The sequence below is a fragment of the Branchiostoma lanceolatum genome, chromosome 1 (assembly GCF_035083965.1).
Source record: "Branchiostoma lanceolatum isolate klBraLanc5 chromosome 1, klBraLanc5.hap2, whole genome shotgun sequence".
Classification (NCBI taxonomy): domain Eukaryota; kingdom Metazoa; phylum Chordata; class Leptocardii; order Amphioxiformes; family Branchiostomatidae; genus Branchiostoma; species Branchiostoma lanceolatum.
Window position 1 is genome coordinate 12,842,795 of NC_089722.1, and position 18,696 is coordinate 12,861,490.

General features: G+C 41.9%; 2 protein-coding genes across 19 annotated transcripts in view; one reads left to right on the forward strand and one right to left on the reverse strand.

The window, feature by feature from the left end:
• Nucleotides 1-45: 45 nt before the first annotated feature.
• On the forward strand, nt 46-3,107 carry LOC136435427 (frizzled-9-like). Its single transcript, XM_066428928.1, has one exon. It carries the CDS (start codon nt 164-166, stop codon nt 1,856-1,858), a length of 1,695 nt encoding a protein of 564 aa, XP_066285025.1. The 5' UTR covers nt 46-163; the 3' UTR covers nt 1,859-3,107.
• Nucleotides 3,108-6,950: 3,843 nt separating this feature from the next.
• LOC136435436 (androglobin-like) overlaps nt 6,951-18,696 on the reverse strand; it is a 59,288-nt gene continuing 47,542 nt past the window's right edge. For 17 of the 18 annotated variants that reach the window (XM_066428982.1, XM_066428948.1, XM_066429017.1 and 14 more), the window contains 8 exons: nt 18,540-18,651; nt 17,766-17,834; nt 16,604-16,749; nt 10,772-10,831; nt 10,210-10,426; nt 8,638-8,776; nt 8,042-8,225; nt 6,951-7,648 (listed from right to left, as the gene is read on the reverse strand). In XM_066428982.1, coding sequence (XP_066285079.1) covers nt 7,451-7,648; nt 8,042-8,225; nt 8,638-8,776; nt 10,210-10,426; nt 10,772-10,831; nt 16,604-16,749; nt 17,766-17,834; nt 18,540-18,651 — 1,125 coding nt within the window. In that variant the 3' untranslated portion in view covers nt 6,951-7,450. The remainder of the gene's footprint in view (nt 7,649-8,041; nt 8,226-8,637; nt 8,777-10,209; nt 10,427-10,771; nt 10,832-16,603; nt 16,750-17,765; nt 17,835-18,539; nt 18,652-18,696) is intronic. The other variant, XM_066428991.1, reaches the window with a different exon arrangement.

Below are 18,696 nucleotides of genomic sequence, written 5' to 3' on the forward strand. Positions count from 1 at the left end.
TGATTGCCACGCGGATGGCTCTAGCTCAAGTATCGGTGGTGCGGGCGGTGCAGCGGCCAGTTGGATCAGTTCGCTGCTGACGGTACGGATCTGTTTATAAACCTGGCAGTGTGCTCTCTCTACAACACCTTTCTACCGCGCTGGAACCCTCACAGACCGAGTCATGGGGTTCCTAAGGTGGTCTCCTGTCCTTCTCTTGCTTCTTGGAGGCTGCTTCGCCTACGATTTCAACAAGGATTCGGGCAGCTGTGAGAGAATCACCATTCCGATGTGTATCGGGATCGGCTACAACATGACGCGGATGCCGAACCGTTTGGGCCACACTTCCCAGACCGAAGCCGCCATAAAAGTGCACGAGTGGTCGTCCCTTGTCCAGTACGCCTGTTCTGTGAACTTACGGTTCTTCCTGTGCTCCCTGTACGCCCCGATGTGCACGGAGCAGGTCCCGGACATCCCCATCCCCGCCTGCCGACCGATGTGCGAGGAGGTCCGAGACGCCTGCTCCCCCATCATGGAACAGTTCTCCTTCTCGTGGCCGGAAAATCTCAACTGCGACACCCTTCCCGAGGAGAACGACCGTGAGAACTTGTGTATGCTTGCCCCCAACACTTCGGATTCTAAAGACTACAAACAACCAGAGGGGGACGGAGTCTTAGCCCCGCCGCCCGCCGCGCACAGCACGCCGAGCCCCAAGCAGAAGTGCCCGAACCCCGCCAAGTTCCTCTTCGTCGAAAAGTCGGGCGTCTGTGCCCCGAGGTGTAACGCCTCCATAGACGTCTTCTTCAGTCGACAGGACAAGGAATTCGTCGAGATCTGGATGGGAATCTGGTCTGTAGTCTGCGTGGTTTCCACTTCAGTCGTCATCTTGACTTTCATGATAGACTCTCGAAGATTCAGGTATCCAGAAAGACCCATTATCTTCATGGCTGTGTGCTACTTCTTCTACTCGATCGGGTTCATCCTGCGTCTCGGACTCGGCCGAGAGACCATCTCCTGCGACATGGACAGGGGAGAGCCGTACCTGATACAGGAAGGACTAGAAAGCACGGGATGCACCATTGTGTTCCTGATCCTGTACTTTTTCGGCATGGCTAGCTCCCTGTGGTGGGTTATCCTCACTATGACCTGGTTCCTAGCAGCAGGGCTCAAGTGGGGGCAAGAAGCCATCGAAGCCCACAGCAGCTACTTCCACCTAGCAGCCTGGGCAGTGCCTGCGGTCAAGACTATCGTGGTCTTGACTTTGAGACGTGTGGACGGGGACGAACTGACTGGACTTTGTTACGTCGGGAACCAGGATCGAACCGCTTTGACCTGGTTTGTGCTCGCACCGCTTTTCACCTACCTGATCCTGGGCACATGCTTCATCCTTGCCGGATTCGTCAACCTGTTCCGGATAAGAAAAGTGATGCGAGGATCTGGAAACAGCACAGAAAGACTAGAGAAACTCATGAGTCGAATCGGCATCTTTTCTGTCTTCTACACGGTTCCAGCCACATGCGTGGTCGCCTGTTACTTCTACGAACAACAAAACATGTCCACTTGGACCATGGCTGCCCAAGCAATCCCCTGTAACAACAATGTAGACTGTAGACTTTCCAGCTCCATCCCTCTGGTAGCCGTGTACTGTGTGAAGATAGCCTTCCTCCTGCTCGTGGGATGTTTCGGGACTTCTCTCTGGATTTGTAGTAACAAGACGATGGAGTCGTGGCAGAACTTTTGCAACAGGAGGTTCGGAACGAAGAAAAAGTCGAACGTTTTGCTGTACCACCATCCTCCAGGCAATGTTGCTGTCAAACACCACACCAGTCATCATGCAAGTGGCTCTTCAAAAGGAGTAACAGTACACACCGCAGTTTAAAAGCAGAACGGACATTGCAGATTTGTTAAAGAGACAAAGATATAGAACCAAAGTATTTAAATTCTATTTTCAGGTGGTAGCAAACGGGTCAGAAAATGATTGGAAGTGTGAAAAAAATGTAAAAAATGAGCCATAGTATATAGCAAACCATTGTTAGATTTATTACTAAAGGAAATTGTAAAAAGTATAGTATTTAATTGTAAGTTAAGAGCATCTGCGGTGCTATAGTGTAGATTATAGGAAACAAAGACAAAGGATGTTGGAAACTTGGAATGCTAGGTCAAGAAGAACATTGTGAGCCATAAAAAAACCAAACAGATTTATGTATTACATGTCCACAGAGACAGATACAAATGTTCAGAAATACATCTACTGTTGTTTTCAGGGGAACAAATTTGAAGATCATTGATGTGAAACAATTTATACTGTTAGCAATAACTTGATAAGTGTTTTGGAAACAACTTTGTCAAGAGCTACTTTTCTGGATGTGGAAAATTTGTTGGAAAGTTGTACCAGGATGATCATTGTTTATGTAAACACTTTGCCCATGTTTGCCCATGCTCTTGTGCTGTTGATTTGTTTTGGCAAACCACAAGGCTGGCATTGTTAGAAATGTAAGTAATTCAACAAGCGTTGACTTCAAAAGTTTCTTATGGCTCAGTCTGCCTACTTGGGCTCTTGCCAAGTGTTTGTTGTTGTTGTTACAGGAGCTGTACTCATAACAATGTTGGGTTGGGCACTCTTAGAACATTAACAGTCATTATCTTTATCCATCATGTGACCTGTTAATTCTACATCAGAAATCCCAGGTATACACTCTCAGATATGCAGCTTAGAAATGGTTGGGTAGGACTCAAATCATGCACACAATTTGTATATTCCTGTTTGTTACTTGAAGTAGAATTTTTCTTTGAAGTAACAGTTGAAAGTCACTCCAGATATGCAGTTAAAGCTTAAGGTAAAAAGACTGCTTGTTTAGGCCTCATTGACCATGCAGAGAATTTATTGTGAAGTATAGTGACTCCTATCTCTTTCATTGTATTAATTTATATGTTGACTGTCAAACGATAAAACTTCCTGTTATATTTTTGTTCACTAGACACAGGTGCTGAGATTATGGCAGAGACTTTTGCAGCATGCAGAGTTAAAGTTTAACCAAACAGTAAAAAATTAGGTGCACTTACGAAGTTAGGAAAGAGGAGTTGTTGAACAGTTGAAGCAAAATAAAAACATGAAATGTGGTATTGAAGCCGTTGTCAGACTGTTAGTTATTGCCACCCCTGTCTGTTTTGTATTAGGTCAAAGAAATGTCCTGCTAATCTACTTACTGCCCAAAATTGCTACCATGTGGCCCTGCTAAATTAGATTATGTCAAGGTATGTACATTTTGTAACCATTAGCATTGTTTCCCTAGTTGAGATAAACATATTACCAGCTAAAGGCCTCAAACCAAGCTTTACCTTTTCTTTGCCCATTATAGTTCAGTAAATTAGATCAAAAACGGTGCCAGTCTGGATCTCTGAGCTGTCTAAAGGAAGCCAGTGTAACTGTCCTGATAGCTTAAAGGCCTTGTGACACAGACTTGTCTCCTACTCACAATGTTGGGACTTTATCCTCACATCCTCATTTAAGGCTTTAAGCCGCATGCACATCTTTTGAAAGTTATTTTCCAGATTTCAAAAGTACCAGGTTGGAAGCCCTTACTTAACTTGTCACACTTACAGAATGTAATGTCATTTAAAAAAGCATTCTTTCATGACAAAAATATGTGTATATTGAGATATTCTAGATACTCGAAAGATCAAAATTTTTCAAAGGTTCTGAATCCACATTTAAAGACCAGTGCTCCAGACGGAAAAGGAGGCCTAAAACAGTTCACCACGGAACAGACAGCTTAGTGTTCTACATCTGAAGTGAATCTGTGAAAACAAAGGTTTCCTGTCATGTGTGGAAGGGAAATATAATACATGTAAAGAAGCAATGTTTCTTTACAATGTTACCAAAGGCTACAGCCATGCTCACTGCATTGTGTGCCCCCCTCCCCTCTATTGACTTCACACACCTGTGCCTAGCGGCCTCTTGGTTTTTGTGACGTCTGACCAAGAAGTTGTTCTTTGTTGCTCAAGCCTGTACTTTGGGTTAAAGGTGGTCGTCTCATACTGCAATTCAACTCTGCGGGATCGAATAGAGTTTCAGTACTTGGGCATTTAGGCCAGCCGACCGTGTCCAATTGAACAAGGGGGCCAGATTAGATATCGCTTTGTGTACTTTGTTTTCCATCCACTGTGAAATTGTGCTGATCATATAATATGGGGGAAAGTAGATTGTTATTCACTTCAATTCAGGCAGTTATACAAGGACCGGTGCAGTGGGTTTTGCTGTGTGGCACAAGACAAAAGATACTGGAGTAAACAGACAAAACAAGTGCCTGTTATAGAAAAAAATGGGACAGTCTGGTCTTCCTCTGCTTACAATACAAAGGAGAAGTCAAACCCAACAAACGCAGTTTGATAAAATCCTTAAAACTGAAGAAGCCTATGATTTTTCACAACTGTACTGTATAATTATACTACCTTCAGATCTTTCCTTACACTCTGCAATAATCCCTAGGGAAAGAACTTGCTATAAATTTTTCATTAATGCATCAGGATTCTGTCTTGACTAAAATCAATAATCAAAAACTAAGAAAAATTCACTTCAACACTGGCCATGCACTAAAAGCAAATAACTATAATACTAAGGAGGTTTAGAAGGAGCCCTACTTGAAGGTACTTCAAGGGTCGTTGATCTTTGGTTACGTCTTAAGTGTGTTCAGGTAAACAACTTCAGTAGTTTTCGGACCGAATCTACTGATAACATGTCCCTGTATAAGTATATGGACAAATTTGTCTCAAGAATGATTCTAGTCTGGGTCCTGAGTTGTCAGAATCATTATGTTTCAAAAATTATGAATTACAGTACTAGCTTCAGTTAGTCTTTTTCTTTTCTTTTTCTGTTTTGACTCCACACCCAAGACAAGAAACCTGATTGAAATGCTGGAAACCACAATTGTAGCCTCCTTAGCAGGCTCTACATATTGTTTTTGTTTGTTTACAAAATGCTTTTTTTTCTGATGGCATATAGTTCTATTGCACTCGGTTAACCGTTTCTTGCAGCGTTGCCACAAGAAACTGTTTGAAATAGAATCAATATGCCATCAGAAAAAAAAAAGCATTTTATAAGTCCCAAAATAACCTGACTCACAGAGCCTACTAAGGAGGCTAACAGCTGCCAAAATCATGTACATTGGGAAGTTGCCAAAACCACTGGTGAAAATCCTGATAGACAGCCACACCCTTCTCACTAGGCCATTGTTCACTGCACCACAACTCGGCCCTACACCCATGAATTCAGTCATTTCAGAAGAAAAAGAAACGAGAAGTTTAAAATTTGCCATGACTGAGCTCAAAACTAGAGAAGTCCAGTATAGAAAGACGTTATACAGAGATGTATTATTGTGAAAAACGCAGCAATGCTACTTGTATATTGTAGGGAGGGCAATGTTAACTCTAATATGAACAGCATACTACTTGTATATTGTAGAGAGGGCAACGTTAACTCTGTAATGTTAAGAAAACCCTTTTGATTGAATTGAACAATTCTAAAATGTGCCATTGTCTGGCCAGACTAGCTACAAGTGATAACAACAATAGGAGTCTGTATTCAGAATGACACTTTCCCAACAACTAGGTCTGATACTTCAATACAACTCACAATACAGTAAATTGTATTGCATTTTGGTCAAATATGATCATCCTCTTTCTGGATTTTTATACCCAGTATAAAACAAAGTTTGTTGAAAATTTCGGATACAGTACTAAGCTTTTCTCAACTACGTTATGACTACAGCTAACGCAATGTCGAGGATAGAAGTAGATTTTTGATGGTGCAGTTTATATAAGGAGAGTTACGGTAAGTGAAAAGGGCCTGAGAGCATAGTTTTACCTCCTCAATGGTTCAGAAGCCTATTTTCTCCATGACTGAATCCACTTCTGTATGCATATTCATGACATCTGTTGGCATTGCAGGTCAATTTGAGCATGGAGCTTGGACTGAGGACCTAACTCATATAGATTTGAACTTCATATTTGATGAGACAACTCTCACAATGCAAACATAATCAAATACATAAAATAAAGCTTTGTTTTTAGAATAGATACTGTAACCCTGATAAGCAAACCAGATTGTAATATATTACAGATTTACTTAGGCCACAGCAAGTAAATTTTATGGATGACATCCTCTGTAGACTCCAAATTTAGTGGACGCCAGCGGAAAAAAAAAGGCGGGCGAAAAAAAAGATATCCACATTTTCAAACTTGAATACTAGAAAGCATGTAAGAGGAATTGAGGCAATAAAACATGGTACGGTATTACAACCAACAAGTCTTTTGTCCCTTCATTTAATAAAACATTAACTAACACTGGTGTCAACATTAAAATCATTATAAATTTAGTTATAAAGATTCTATAATGTCTACCTGTATTGATTGTCTCTCTTATGAGCAGGCAGAAAAAAACACAATCCACTAGATATGTAAAAAGTCTACAAAAAGTCCTGTCAAGTCAGGGACTAAAGTTGATTGGAGATTATAAGTGAATAGCATGTAGTAAAAGTTGTTTATGCTTGTGCAGAGGGGATGGGTGTGTAATGAAAGTTATATCTTAAAATAAAATACAGATGGCCAGTATGAAATGCACTGCTATCTTACTCCATGCCTTTATCAAAACTATCTAAAGAGAGCCTGCATGCTCTTTTCAGTAAGGCATAGGCAGTCTACTTTTATTTCCCGTAATTCATAGGGAAAGCCATCTTAGTTATGTAATTCGTAGTGAGGCGACCAAATTTTAGCGTAATACATACTTCTGAATTTAGTGTTAAGCCTTGTCTGGATCCCCCATGCAGACACTCTCTATTCAGGCAGCCCCCACCATAGTTGATGATTAAAGTTCTGTTGTATGATCCAGATGCCAGTTAATCAAGTACAGTTTATAATTTCTCTTTTATCTAGTATGTAGTCAGATGTAAAAATAAGTACGCTGTACACTGAAGTCACATTTCTTGAAAATAAGATTTTAATGACACTTATAAGCAAGACACTTGAGAAAGAACACACCAGTCAAAAATATACATATGTCATCTTTCTTCACAAATTTGAATTACATGTAGATTAGCATGAGATATATTTCATACACTGAGAAAATTGCATGAGGAGTTTTAAACAATGTAGAAAATTTTCATTTTTTGTACAACCTCCAACCAGTGAAAATTTATCTTCGAGCTACTGTGGAACCTGTATAGAACAAATGTGGAACTACAGCCCTCATGGCTGTACAAAAAATAGTAATTCTGAGCCTTCTGTTTTATTTTACAATGTACAAGTTTTTTTTAATGTCGATTAAGTGATAGCAGCTTATTAAACTAACTGTTGACCCTCAAGGACACAGCTAATCATGTCATAAAATATGTACAGAAGAATTCAGTCATGAATTAAACATTAAGTTGTGCTGTGAATAAAACTAAAACAGATTGTGAATAGAGTTATAGATCATTTATTTCTTCCCCTTTTTCCCAGCGCTCTTCCCCTTTTCGCTCTTGCCCTTCGGGGACGGTGATTTCTCCATCTCTGCCATCTTGGCTGCTTCAGCGGCTTCTTCCGCCTCCCGCTTTCTCCGCTCGACTTCCAGGAACTTCTGCCTGTAGGCTTCCCGCGGCGTGTTGATGGCGTTACGGGCTCGGTCCAGGGCAGCCTGAAAATACAAGATGCACAGAGGTTACAAAAACACAGGTATAATTCAGAAAGACATAAAATGAAGAAACCATCTTGGAAGGAATTACACGCTTTCAAATGACCACCATCTCTAGTTTGAAAATGGAAGCCAAGGAGTCTGATTCGTCAGAAAAAAGCCAATCACCAGCCAGCCGGTTTGATTAAACTTTGAAAATGGGCACCCGGAAGTCCAGTTTACTGATTGGTCACAAAACTCACAAATAAGCCAATCACCCACCAACATCTTTAGTTAAAAAATGGAAAACGAGGAGTCCAGTGGCCTGATTAGTAAGAATAACCTGATCAGTCATCAATATCTCTAGTTTGAAAATGGAAGCCCAGCCTTCCGATTGGCTAGGAATGGACCAATCACCTGCATCTCCTCGCACTCCTGCAGCTGCCTCTCCTTGAGCCGGTTCCTCTCCAGCCTGTCCGCCTCCCGTCGCTCCAGGACGTCCTCTCGGAATGCCCGGAACCTCCTGATCTCCTCCATCCTCTCCTGCTGCCTCTTTACTATCTCCTCCTCATCTATCAACTTGGGCGGCCCTGTGGCTTTCCTGTGGAAGGAACAATGCAAATGGTACATCAGTTACAAAACACACATTAAGTGAGCAAAATCAACAGTGTATCAACTTGGGCGGTGCTGTTGCTTTTTTCTGTATATAAAGGAGCAACGTTGCAAACACACATACCATTGGGCGTAAGAACTAACTGGTCAATTTGAATCATACTTCACAAAAGGTTTGTGCCTCACAAGAGGTTTGTACCTTATAAAAGGTTTGTAGTCTGTGCATGCTGTTAAGTTACTACCAGTATTGCAAAAAAATGTGGAAGATTCCTGTGTAATATTGAATTTTCAATGATAACAAAAACAGGAAACAAATCTACTCAACCTTCAACACTCAGGATAAACCTGATGACAATCAAACTTTCAGCTAAACATCCAAAAGACATGTTCTATTGACTCACTTAATGAATGGCGTCCTGTCCACAGGTTGGATGGCGTCCTTCGGTGTGGGCGGTCTAGGCGGTTCCACAGAGAAAACTTCGCTAACAACAGGGTGGTCGATCTCTGAAGGAACTGGGGTTGTACGTGACTGGGCCGTCACTGCATAAAACATACCGTATGGTATATGGTTAAAAACTTGTATTGAAAGTACTTCATCATAGATTAGATATGAATGAATGTGTGGAAGGTGTTCAGAACCAAGGACAGGTATCTGCACTGGCTAACTGCACTAACACCAGTGGCGGCGGCACAGGGGGGGCAAGGGGGGCGGCTGCCCCCCCGAAAAATGTGTTGGGGGGGCGTCGCCCCCCCAAAAATCAAGCTGAAACCCTTATGAATCTTTTCACTAACAGAGATTTTCTTAACTTAGCGTACTCTACCAACAAAATTTGTCTCTCAAAATGCAGGAAATAGCGTTTCAGCGGGTCAAGATTTCACAATTTTCTCCGACGTACGTTAGCACACTAGGATTGCTGCGCACTAGGATTGTTGCGCCGCCGGCGTATATATGTCGGGACAGCGTCGCCCTCCAAAGCTCATGCTGAAACCCTTCTGTATTTGTTCAATCTATCAGCGAAAGTTGCCTCTCAGGAAAAAAGCATTCAAGATTTCAACATTTTCCGGGAGGAGAACGTTGCCGCCGGCGAAAAATATGTCGGGAGGGCTCGAGGCCGTCGCACCTCAAAACTCAAGCTGAAACCCGTCTGTATTTTTTCACATATAGAGATGTCATCAACCTTTTTAGCTTACTTTGTCAGCAAAATTTGCCCCTAAAAATTTAGGAAACAGCGTTTCAATTGGTCAAAATTTCAAAGTTTTCAATGTCGCGCTCCGGCGGAAAAATCATATGTCGGGTGTGCGTCGTCCAACAAAACTCAGGCTGAAACCTTTCACATATAGAGATGTCATTAAACTTAGATTACTTAACCATCAAAATTTGCCCCTAAGAGTTCAGGAAATAGCGTTTCAATGGGTCAAGAATTCTAAATTTTCCTGTGGGAGCATGTCGTGCTATGTCGGGAGGGCGACGTTCCCCACAAATCAAGCTGAAACCCTTCAGCATTTTTTTTTAACAAATAACGATGTCATTAAACTTAGCTTACTCTTCCAACAAAATTTGCCTCTCAGAATGCAGAAAATAGCATTTCAGAGGGTCTAGATTTCAAAATTTCCCGGGGGAGCATACCCCCGGACCCCCCTAGTATTGGCTCAACTTATCTCGCCCCCCCATTCAAAATATCGTGCCGCCGCCTCTGAACACACAGTATGGTTTATGATCTAAGACTTGCGTCCAAAGTAAGTTAATCATATATAATAATTGGAAAGTCTCTAGCACCAGGGACAGGTATTAGTCAACTTATCTAACTGCCTTTCAGTGCAAAACACCAGCTTAACAAACACAGTAAAGCAGCTGGTTATGTATTACAGGTTGAAAGGGCTAATCATTTGTTCTAAGGATGGGATGGAGAAGTTAGTGAGGGAGTGTGTGAGTGAGTTGAGTAAATGAATGAAGGAAGAAAGGAATGACTCACCTTCACTTGCAGCATCAGTCGTGATCACACTCCCTGCTGCCTCCTCCTCAACCACATTCTCTTTATCTATCGCTCCCGTTTTCCTGCGTTTGTTGAGGAACTGGAGACGGGACTGCATGGCCTTCACGGCGCGACCGGGCTCCGCCGCTTCCCACGCCTGCTTCATGGCTTTGATCTCCTCCTGGCGTTCCGTGTCCTTCTTCACGTCCAGCTCCTCCTAAGGAAAACAGAATAACACTCAAGTAAGCACCTATCTTCAGACATAGTGACCGGTGCAATGGCTTAGGGGTTAGAGTGTTTGCCTTGCACTAAGAGGGTTGGGGTTCAAACGGGGTTGAAAAATTGTACAATACTGCTTTCTCTGCTTAGCACTCATGAGAAAGAGTATGGGAGTTGAACACACTCCATTACCAGCCCTTGTTTTAGTGGCCTGTGTGGCCCATGGGCTATGGACATGGAAAAGTGCAGTGCTACAGGGCTCACGTAGTCTATACTGTCTTATGTTGTATTTAACAAAATGTAGCGTTATATAAAAGTTAGCTGCAAAAACAGGTGAACTTACAGCAGCAGTGCCATCACTCACAAGCCTCAGCATCCAGTAGGGCTTGGTGGTGTCAAATTGCTAGAGGGACAAAATAGACAAACCAAATTAACAAAATAAAATCATGTGTACATGTATACTTGGCCAGATAGGCTCTTCCAATACATTATTATTGTGGTTAATACTTGTCCATTCTGTATACAAAAGGATCCACTGGTATCTTAAAAATTAAGCTTTGAAAAAAACCCGTAATTCAACTTGTTGCTAGATGTAATTTTACAGGGCACCATTCCCTCTATGTTGTTCTTTCTTTATTACTCCGGGAAGGAGGATGACCTCCTTCTGGGAGTATTGGAAATGCTTTTGTTTGCGCGTTCGCAGCTATAACTCACGATCCCGTTGTCGCATTGGTGTGTAACTTGGCATATCGTTTGCCTGGTTCGGCGTGGTGATGCACAATAGCTTTGTTACACCATAACTACAGTCAAACCTGTATTAGCGGTCACCTTTGCATAGCGGCCACCTGCCCATAGTGGTCACTTTTTGTCGGTCCCTTTGATTTTTCCCATTGACATAAGCATTAAGAATTAGGCTATAGCGGCCACCTGTCCAACGCGGTCGCGGCCAGACGATTTTCGGTCCCGCGAGTACAGTAACACAGCCGATAACGGTCAATGTGCGCCGGTGGAAGCTGCATCGCCACCGCACGCCAGGTTCAAAATCTTCATTTTTTCACGCAGTTATCAAGTTTATGTGAACTCAACTTGACAGGATAATAATAAAGAAAACAAGAATGTTTCAATGTCGGCCCAATATTTCCGTTTTCCCCGGGAATTCATCGGAAAATGTGCCCACTGAAACACGATTTTCAAAATGGCGGAGCAGTATAAAGGTCATCGGAAGACACCACTGTTGCGGAGGTATAGTGTGTTAAATTTATTTTGCTGCAAACTATCACTGAGGATAATTACTTAACCAAAAGCTTCAAACTAGATATGAATAACATTACAATGATGTAAAATTTGGGCTGTTGCAATTTTCTGAAAAGAAAAAGCCCTCAACAGAGCGACCTTCCTCTCATTACCCTATTAGCATAATGGTAGAAGCCGATCATGACAAGCAAACAACAACAGACTAAGGAAAATTATCGCCACGATTTTATGTTTGAAAACGGTCGAAAACGAACAGTAAGTGGCAACTGAGCAACATATATTTTGTTCTTAACTAACTGGGTGGCATTTTGCTGCGAAGGACTTTGTTTCATATGATTAAAACTCGTTGGTGACGCGTGTGCCGGCAGCGAAGCAGTCGCGAAGGATCAAGAGTAGAGTATAGCGATGCTGGTCTGTTCAGACATGAAGCTCGAGCAAGCCATGGATTTTGGAGTTGGCAGATACAATAATTCTTTTTTCAAGCCCATAATAGAAGTAAAAGAACAACAATCGAACTTCTAAAATGTGCCTTACCTATGCAATGTTTACAATGTGTACTGTACGGTGAATAAATGTATCTCAGTGGGTACTGAAAACATGTGTCACTCGTGGTCAATTAATCAACATTTTCTCCATAGCGGCCACCTGTCCTTAGCGGCCAGTTTTGGCCAGTCCCTTGAGTGACCGCTATAGACAGGTTTGACTGTACTTTAAACGTCAATCCAATATCGTAATTGCACCCCTAAAATTAATGCTATGTCCCACTGCCCAGCCATAGGGACCATGTTATAATCCGTTATGCATGACTGGAATACTTCAGGCAGATACGGGGTATAAATCTTCCTTACTTGCTGTGATCGTATAGTCACTGTTACATTGAAAAATAGACAACGTGCATCACCACACGCAACCTAGCAAACGATACACCAAGTTACATACCAATGCGGCAACGGGAATTGTGAGTTTTAGCTGCGAACATGTGCAGAGTGACCTCCAGTCTAAGTATTGCCGTGTCCACTCGCAACTCGCATACAGTATGTGCGCACGGGACGGACGATGCACTTTTACGCACAGTGTGAAAATGGCAAATCTCTGGACCTTCAAACTTAGCACACTTGTAGTTTATAATACGGAGGCTGTGACAATGTAAAAAGTTTACGCAGGGGATGAAAGATTGTTGAGAAATATCTCTCAGAAAAGTGCGCGCGCCAGTGTCACTTCCGGGTGGTTAGATCCCGTGACCTTTGACCTTCGTGAAATGTTACGATAATATAAATTAGCCTTTTTTATTGCAAATAGCTTGATAGCTATAGATCAGGCCGGCCTGCAATAAATTGTGGAAAGAGGATTTACTGCATATTTGTGATTTCTGATACATCTTAGTTGTAAGGCTGAATGGTACGAAGCAGAAACACTGTCACAAAAATCGTATATATGTTTTTAAAAAGGGACATGTTTTTTTATAAGGGGGCAAATTAAATCCACATATGTTTTGAAAATAGGGCCGTTTTTTTAAAGGGGGCAAATTAAATCCACATATGTTTTGAAAATGGCACATGTTTTTAAAAAGGGGGCAAATTAAATCCACATATGTTTTGAAAATGGGACATGTTTTTAAAAATTAAATCCACATATGTTTTGAAAATAGGACATGGTTTTTCTTATGGGTCATATCTTTTAAAACAATATGCATCTTAAAAATAACCAAAATGAGAATATGAGACGAAAAAAAAACATACACCATTTTCATTTTGTACCGTGTATAAGTTTGTTCCCCAATCCAGGAAACCCACCGGTTTGCAAAGTGGTGCTTTCAAAATGGTCTATCGTTTCCGATTTACCCCCCATTTTGATAGTGGTGCTTTCCAGTTACGCCGATTTCAAACTGGTCGATTTCAAACTGGTCGATTTCAAACTCCAAACGGAAATGACTTAAGGTTCCGGGTCGGAGTTCAATTGTGACGGGGGGTTGGGTCATGACCCGGTAATCTGCAGGAAGTGCGTGGTCGTCACCCTGATTTCTGCCCGAGATTGCTTGGTGATGGTTTTAGCTGTGTATGAATATTTTGAATCTTCTGAAAAGCCCGTGAGTTGTAGTATTTTTGGGCGCGGTGCAGTTGGTTCGCTATCGAAGCCTTTTTTGTATTAGTCCGCGGGAACGGTGATGCGGTTTTCTCGCCTGATGACCCAAATAGCATCGTTTTTAATGCATTTTCACCGAATTTGCGTCATCGGAGATTGCGAAAAAGTTATCACATGACTTTTTTATTTTTTTCATTTTTCAGAGACACCATTTACTAAGCTTTCTCAGCATATATGCCGTGACCCCAGGAAAACTCGTTTTTTCCGAGCAGGTTCGATCAAAAAAGTGTAAAAAAATGATAATTCTCGGATGCCAAATTTACATTTTACTATGGTTTCTACCCAAAATAAAGGGACAACGGACAATACCGATAGATACATTGGAAAACAGCAGAAAACCGCTTTTCGACCATGTGATTACATTTTCCGTCCTACTTTTCTTGGCGGAATTGTAGCCCGTCGACCTGAGGGTGTCGGCCTACATACGAAATCGCAAAAAAACTCCGGTCCGAGACCTTAAAAGGACGGCAGCGGCTACGTCGAGGACGTCATAGATGACGTTATTTCGACGCATTCGAAAGCTTTTATCAAAATCTGTAAGTTTGTTTGAAAAAACCCCGAAGTTTGCCCTTTTTTCTCTTTTAAATTCGATATATCCATGGACAGGTGCTTGGCGCCCCCCTCCCCCATGTGCCCCCCCCCCCCCAAACCTCAAATACGGCCATCTTTAATCATTTCTGGCCGCCAAACCGTTTTTAAAAGGAATTCACTGACTACGTCATTTGATGGAAGCCCATGTCTCAACTTGACCTTCGGTATGATTTTCGCGATGCCCCGCCTTTATGATGACTTAAATGGGTGAATTAAGCTAAAATCTAAGTGCTTTAAGCCTTCTTAAGGCGAAACTTGGTTTTCTGACTTTTGGTTCATCACTCCTTAACGTCGCGATCTTTTCTTCTTTTGATGGTGTGAAGTGACAGCCTACTAGGCGCGCTACACATCTCGGACGCACTTATTTAAACTGCCCGCTTCTAGCTCTGATGATATGCTCCAGGTTGCGCTTTGGACTGTGCCAGAATGCATTCTTTTAGTTTTACACATTTAGGGAGCATTGTGCTGCTTAAGGGGCCTTCACGGCGAAGTAGTGAAGAATTTGATGTCGGACGCGTTTGATTCGGAATGTGCGACCCGTGGTCTACCAGTCTATACCAAAATTTGACATATTCTTCGTTTCAGTTAAAAGCTACGAACTTAAAACGCGACCCCCTGCTGTTTTCCTCGAGAACCATGACGTCACTGCGTGACGTCACCGACGCCAACTCTTAAAGAGGCTTTTCTGCCAATATGCAGCACCGAAACGACGGAAAGTCCGCCTAATGTGATAACTTTTTCGCAATCTCCGATGACGCAAATTCGGTGAAAATGCATTAAAAACGATGCTATTTGGGTCATCAGGCGAGAAAACCGCATCACCGTTCCCGCGGACTAATACAAAAAAGGCTTCGATAGCGAACCAACTGCACCGCGCCCAAAAATACTACAACTCACGGGCTTTTCAGAAGATTCAAAATATTCATACACAGCTAAAACCATCACCAAGCAATCTCGGGCAGAAATCAGGGTGACGACCACGCACTTCCTGCAGATTACCGGGTCATGACCCAACCCCCCGTCACAATTGAACTCCGACCCGGAACCTTAAGTCATTTCCGTTTGGAGTTTGAAATCGACCAGTTTGAAATCGACCAGTTTGAAATCGGCGTAACTGGAAAGCACCACTATCAAAATGGGGGGTAAATCGGAAACGATAGACCATTTTGAAAGCACCACTTTGCAAACCGGTGGGTTTCCTGGATTGGGGAACAAACTTATACACGGTACAAAATGAAAATGGTGTATGTTTTTTTTTCGTCTCATATTCTCATTTTGGTTATTTTTAAGATGCATATTGTTTTAAAAGATATGACCCATAAGAAAAACCATGTCCTATTTTCAAAACATATGTGGATTTAATTTTTAAAAACATGTCCCATTTTCAAAACATATGTGGATTTAATTTGCCCCCTTTTTAAAAACATGTGCCATTTTCAAAACATATGTGGATTTAATTTGCCCCCTTTAAAAAAACGGCCCTATTTTCAAAACATATGTGGATTTAATTTGCCCCCTTATAAAAAAACATGTCCCTTTTTAAAAACATAAAAACGATTTTTGTGACAGTGTTTCTGCTTCGTAAATGGTTCGTTGATAATTGAAAAGGGGCCATCTAGATCTAACTTTGTGACTTTTCTCGGAATTTCTAGATCCCATCTGTGCCATGCTGTAAAAACATACTTTTCAGCAGGTTGACCACTCCTGTATTGAAAGAAAAAGATAAACAAACACTTTTTCTTTACTTGCTCTAAAACCCTTCTTGGACTGTGCAGAGATGCAATTTGTGTGGGTACATACTATAAATACTTCACGGAGAATTGTGTCCTACGGACTCTTGTTTCTGTTGTAATTATTAATAGTCAGATGATTATAAAAGAATTTGTTCCAGGCCCTAAATTTTTAAGTGTCCTTCCAAATAAGTGTTAAGTGTTAATGAAGTTTAACTGGACAGGCCTATCTCAAAGATCCAAGAAACTGTGTGGCATCGTGTGGCGCCCAAAACCGAGAGGTCCTGAGTTCGAAACCACTGATATACACCAATGTTGTGCCCCTTGGAAAGGCATTTTACACGACTTTCCTCACTTCATTCAGATGTAGATGAGTATCTACATGTAGCTTCAGTTAGGGACATTCCTCGGATAGGACGTTAAATGGACGTCCCGTGTTTGAGGAGAGTCCCACTTACCACAGACGGTGGTCTTGAAGCAGCCTTCTCGCCCTTGTCTCCCTTCCCCTTGTCCTTATCCTTCCCCTTCTTCCCTCCAGCCTTACTGATCGCCGACTTCTCGCTGCGGGGCGGAGACACGGACCTGTCCTTCCCTGGTACAGCATCTAAGAAAACAAACTCTTGTAAGCAAATCAACAAGTCTACTGCAATAAGTACAACGTTTTGCCATTCTTGGAGATCTTGCATGCAAATAAACATTGTTGTAGCCATGCATGCCGACCTAGTAGAGAGAAAAAGCTGCATCAGTGATATATTTTGAAATAAGTCTTAAATGTTTGAGAAATGAAACAGCTACAGTGGACTTCCTCAAAACATTAGCCTGAAATCTAGCCAAGAACGCTATACCCGCTCTGTTTTACCTCTGCTCAAAGGCAAGAAGCGTATAGTGTTCAGGACTGGATTTTAGGCTATTTAAATATTAGAATGCTTTGTACTCATTTTGGAGGCCTTTTCAGCCTGCATGGGCATCTATGTGCATCTGGATTATTGATCTAAAATTACATTGATTGATATCTATCTTTCTGCCTTTAATGTGGCATATTCTGAGAGATCATATGATATTTCATGCAAACAGCTTACTAAGGGTAAATAATTTCCAAGCAAAAGGAAAAGTCCACCCTAAGAGTTTCATTTCTCTTGTATACATCAGTGATGAAAAGATGTTATTGTCTCATGCATTCGGTTTGTTGATGTGCTCGATATACACAGCATGCTGATGGAGTGAGAGTTAGAGTGATGTGTTACGTTAGGTCCTGCTATCTTCATTTCATGGATAACATCCCTACATGAATTAAATTTGGCCAGTTTATACCAGAAGACAGCTTGAATGGTGGCAACTACATGTCACTGAAAATCAACTGAAAATTTTTAACAGTTTTGGAGGGAGCTCTGAACATAATTGCCACAAAAAAAAAAGATTAAGTTATACTTGAAAGAAAAATGTTAAAAATTGAATTATACATTCATTGTAAAGCATCCTGTTGTAAAGCAAAAATAAACATTTTCCCATTGAATTTGCATCAAATCTAGGGGGATGTTATCCTTCAATTGAACTTTGCGTGACCTAACTGACGACCTCTATCGGTGGTGCTCGCAGCCCTTCGACCCTTGACCATCTTACCTCTGCTGGAGGCAGACCTACATGACGACCTGACCTCAGACCTGACCGCTGACTCGAACTCGGCAGGCTCTGCGGGTTCGGGTGTGACACATGGCAACAGGGTTGTTCAGTGGTTACAAACTATAGGAGCTACTGAGTCAGAGACAGGGGAGCTATCCTACAATACAGAGGAATATACTCAGGTTTCATCCCAGTATTAAATGTACAGTCATTGATATCACAAATGTTTATGTTCAAGGTAATTGTAACTATAACTATCAATGTGCAAAGTACTTTTGGAACGACAGGGGAAACCTTTTGGAAGATCAGTAAATAAGATTGTCGAATATTGTATATAGTACAGTAATATTATATATAATTCTTTTTCTTTCACCCTGTTATACCAAGAGACAGGTGCCTTTAACAGGTGTGTTTGTGCATGAATGGTGTTTAGCACCGGGGACATCTGTGTTTGTGTGTAGCACAAGGGATACTTATATCTGCCTGTGTGTGGATGGTGTTCAGCACCAAGGATAGGCGTGTTTGTGTGTGGATGGTGTTCAGCACCAAGGACGGGTGTGTTTGTGTGTGGATGGTGTTCAGCACCAAAGACAGGTGTGTTTTTGTGTGGATGGTGTTCAGCACCAAAGACAGGTGTGTTTGTGTGTGGATGGTGTTCAGCACCAAGGACAGGTGTGCAAAGCTGTGTGTGGATGTTATTTACAACCAAGGACTGGTATGTCTGCCTGAGTGGGAATGGTGTTCGGCACCAGGGACAGGGATAAGATTACATACTTTTGAGTTCTGTTTTCTCCAGTTCCTTCAGCTGGTTGACGAAGGCCCACTGACTGGTGGAGAGAGGCCAGCTCTTCCTCAGGACAACAGCCTGCAGAATGTACTTGTGGGGCTGCAACAACAATAAAAACATTCACAAATGTGCTACAGAAGTTAA

Excerpts from the sequence above, each read along its gene's own strand:
- LOC136435427 (XM_066428928.1), top strand. The coding sequence starts at position 164 with ATGGGGTTCCTAAGGTGGTCTCCTGTCCTTCTCTTGCTTCTTGGAGGC.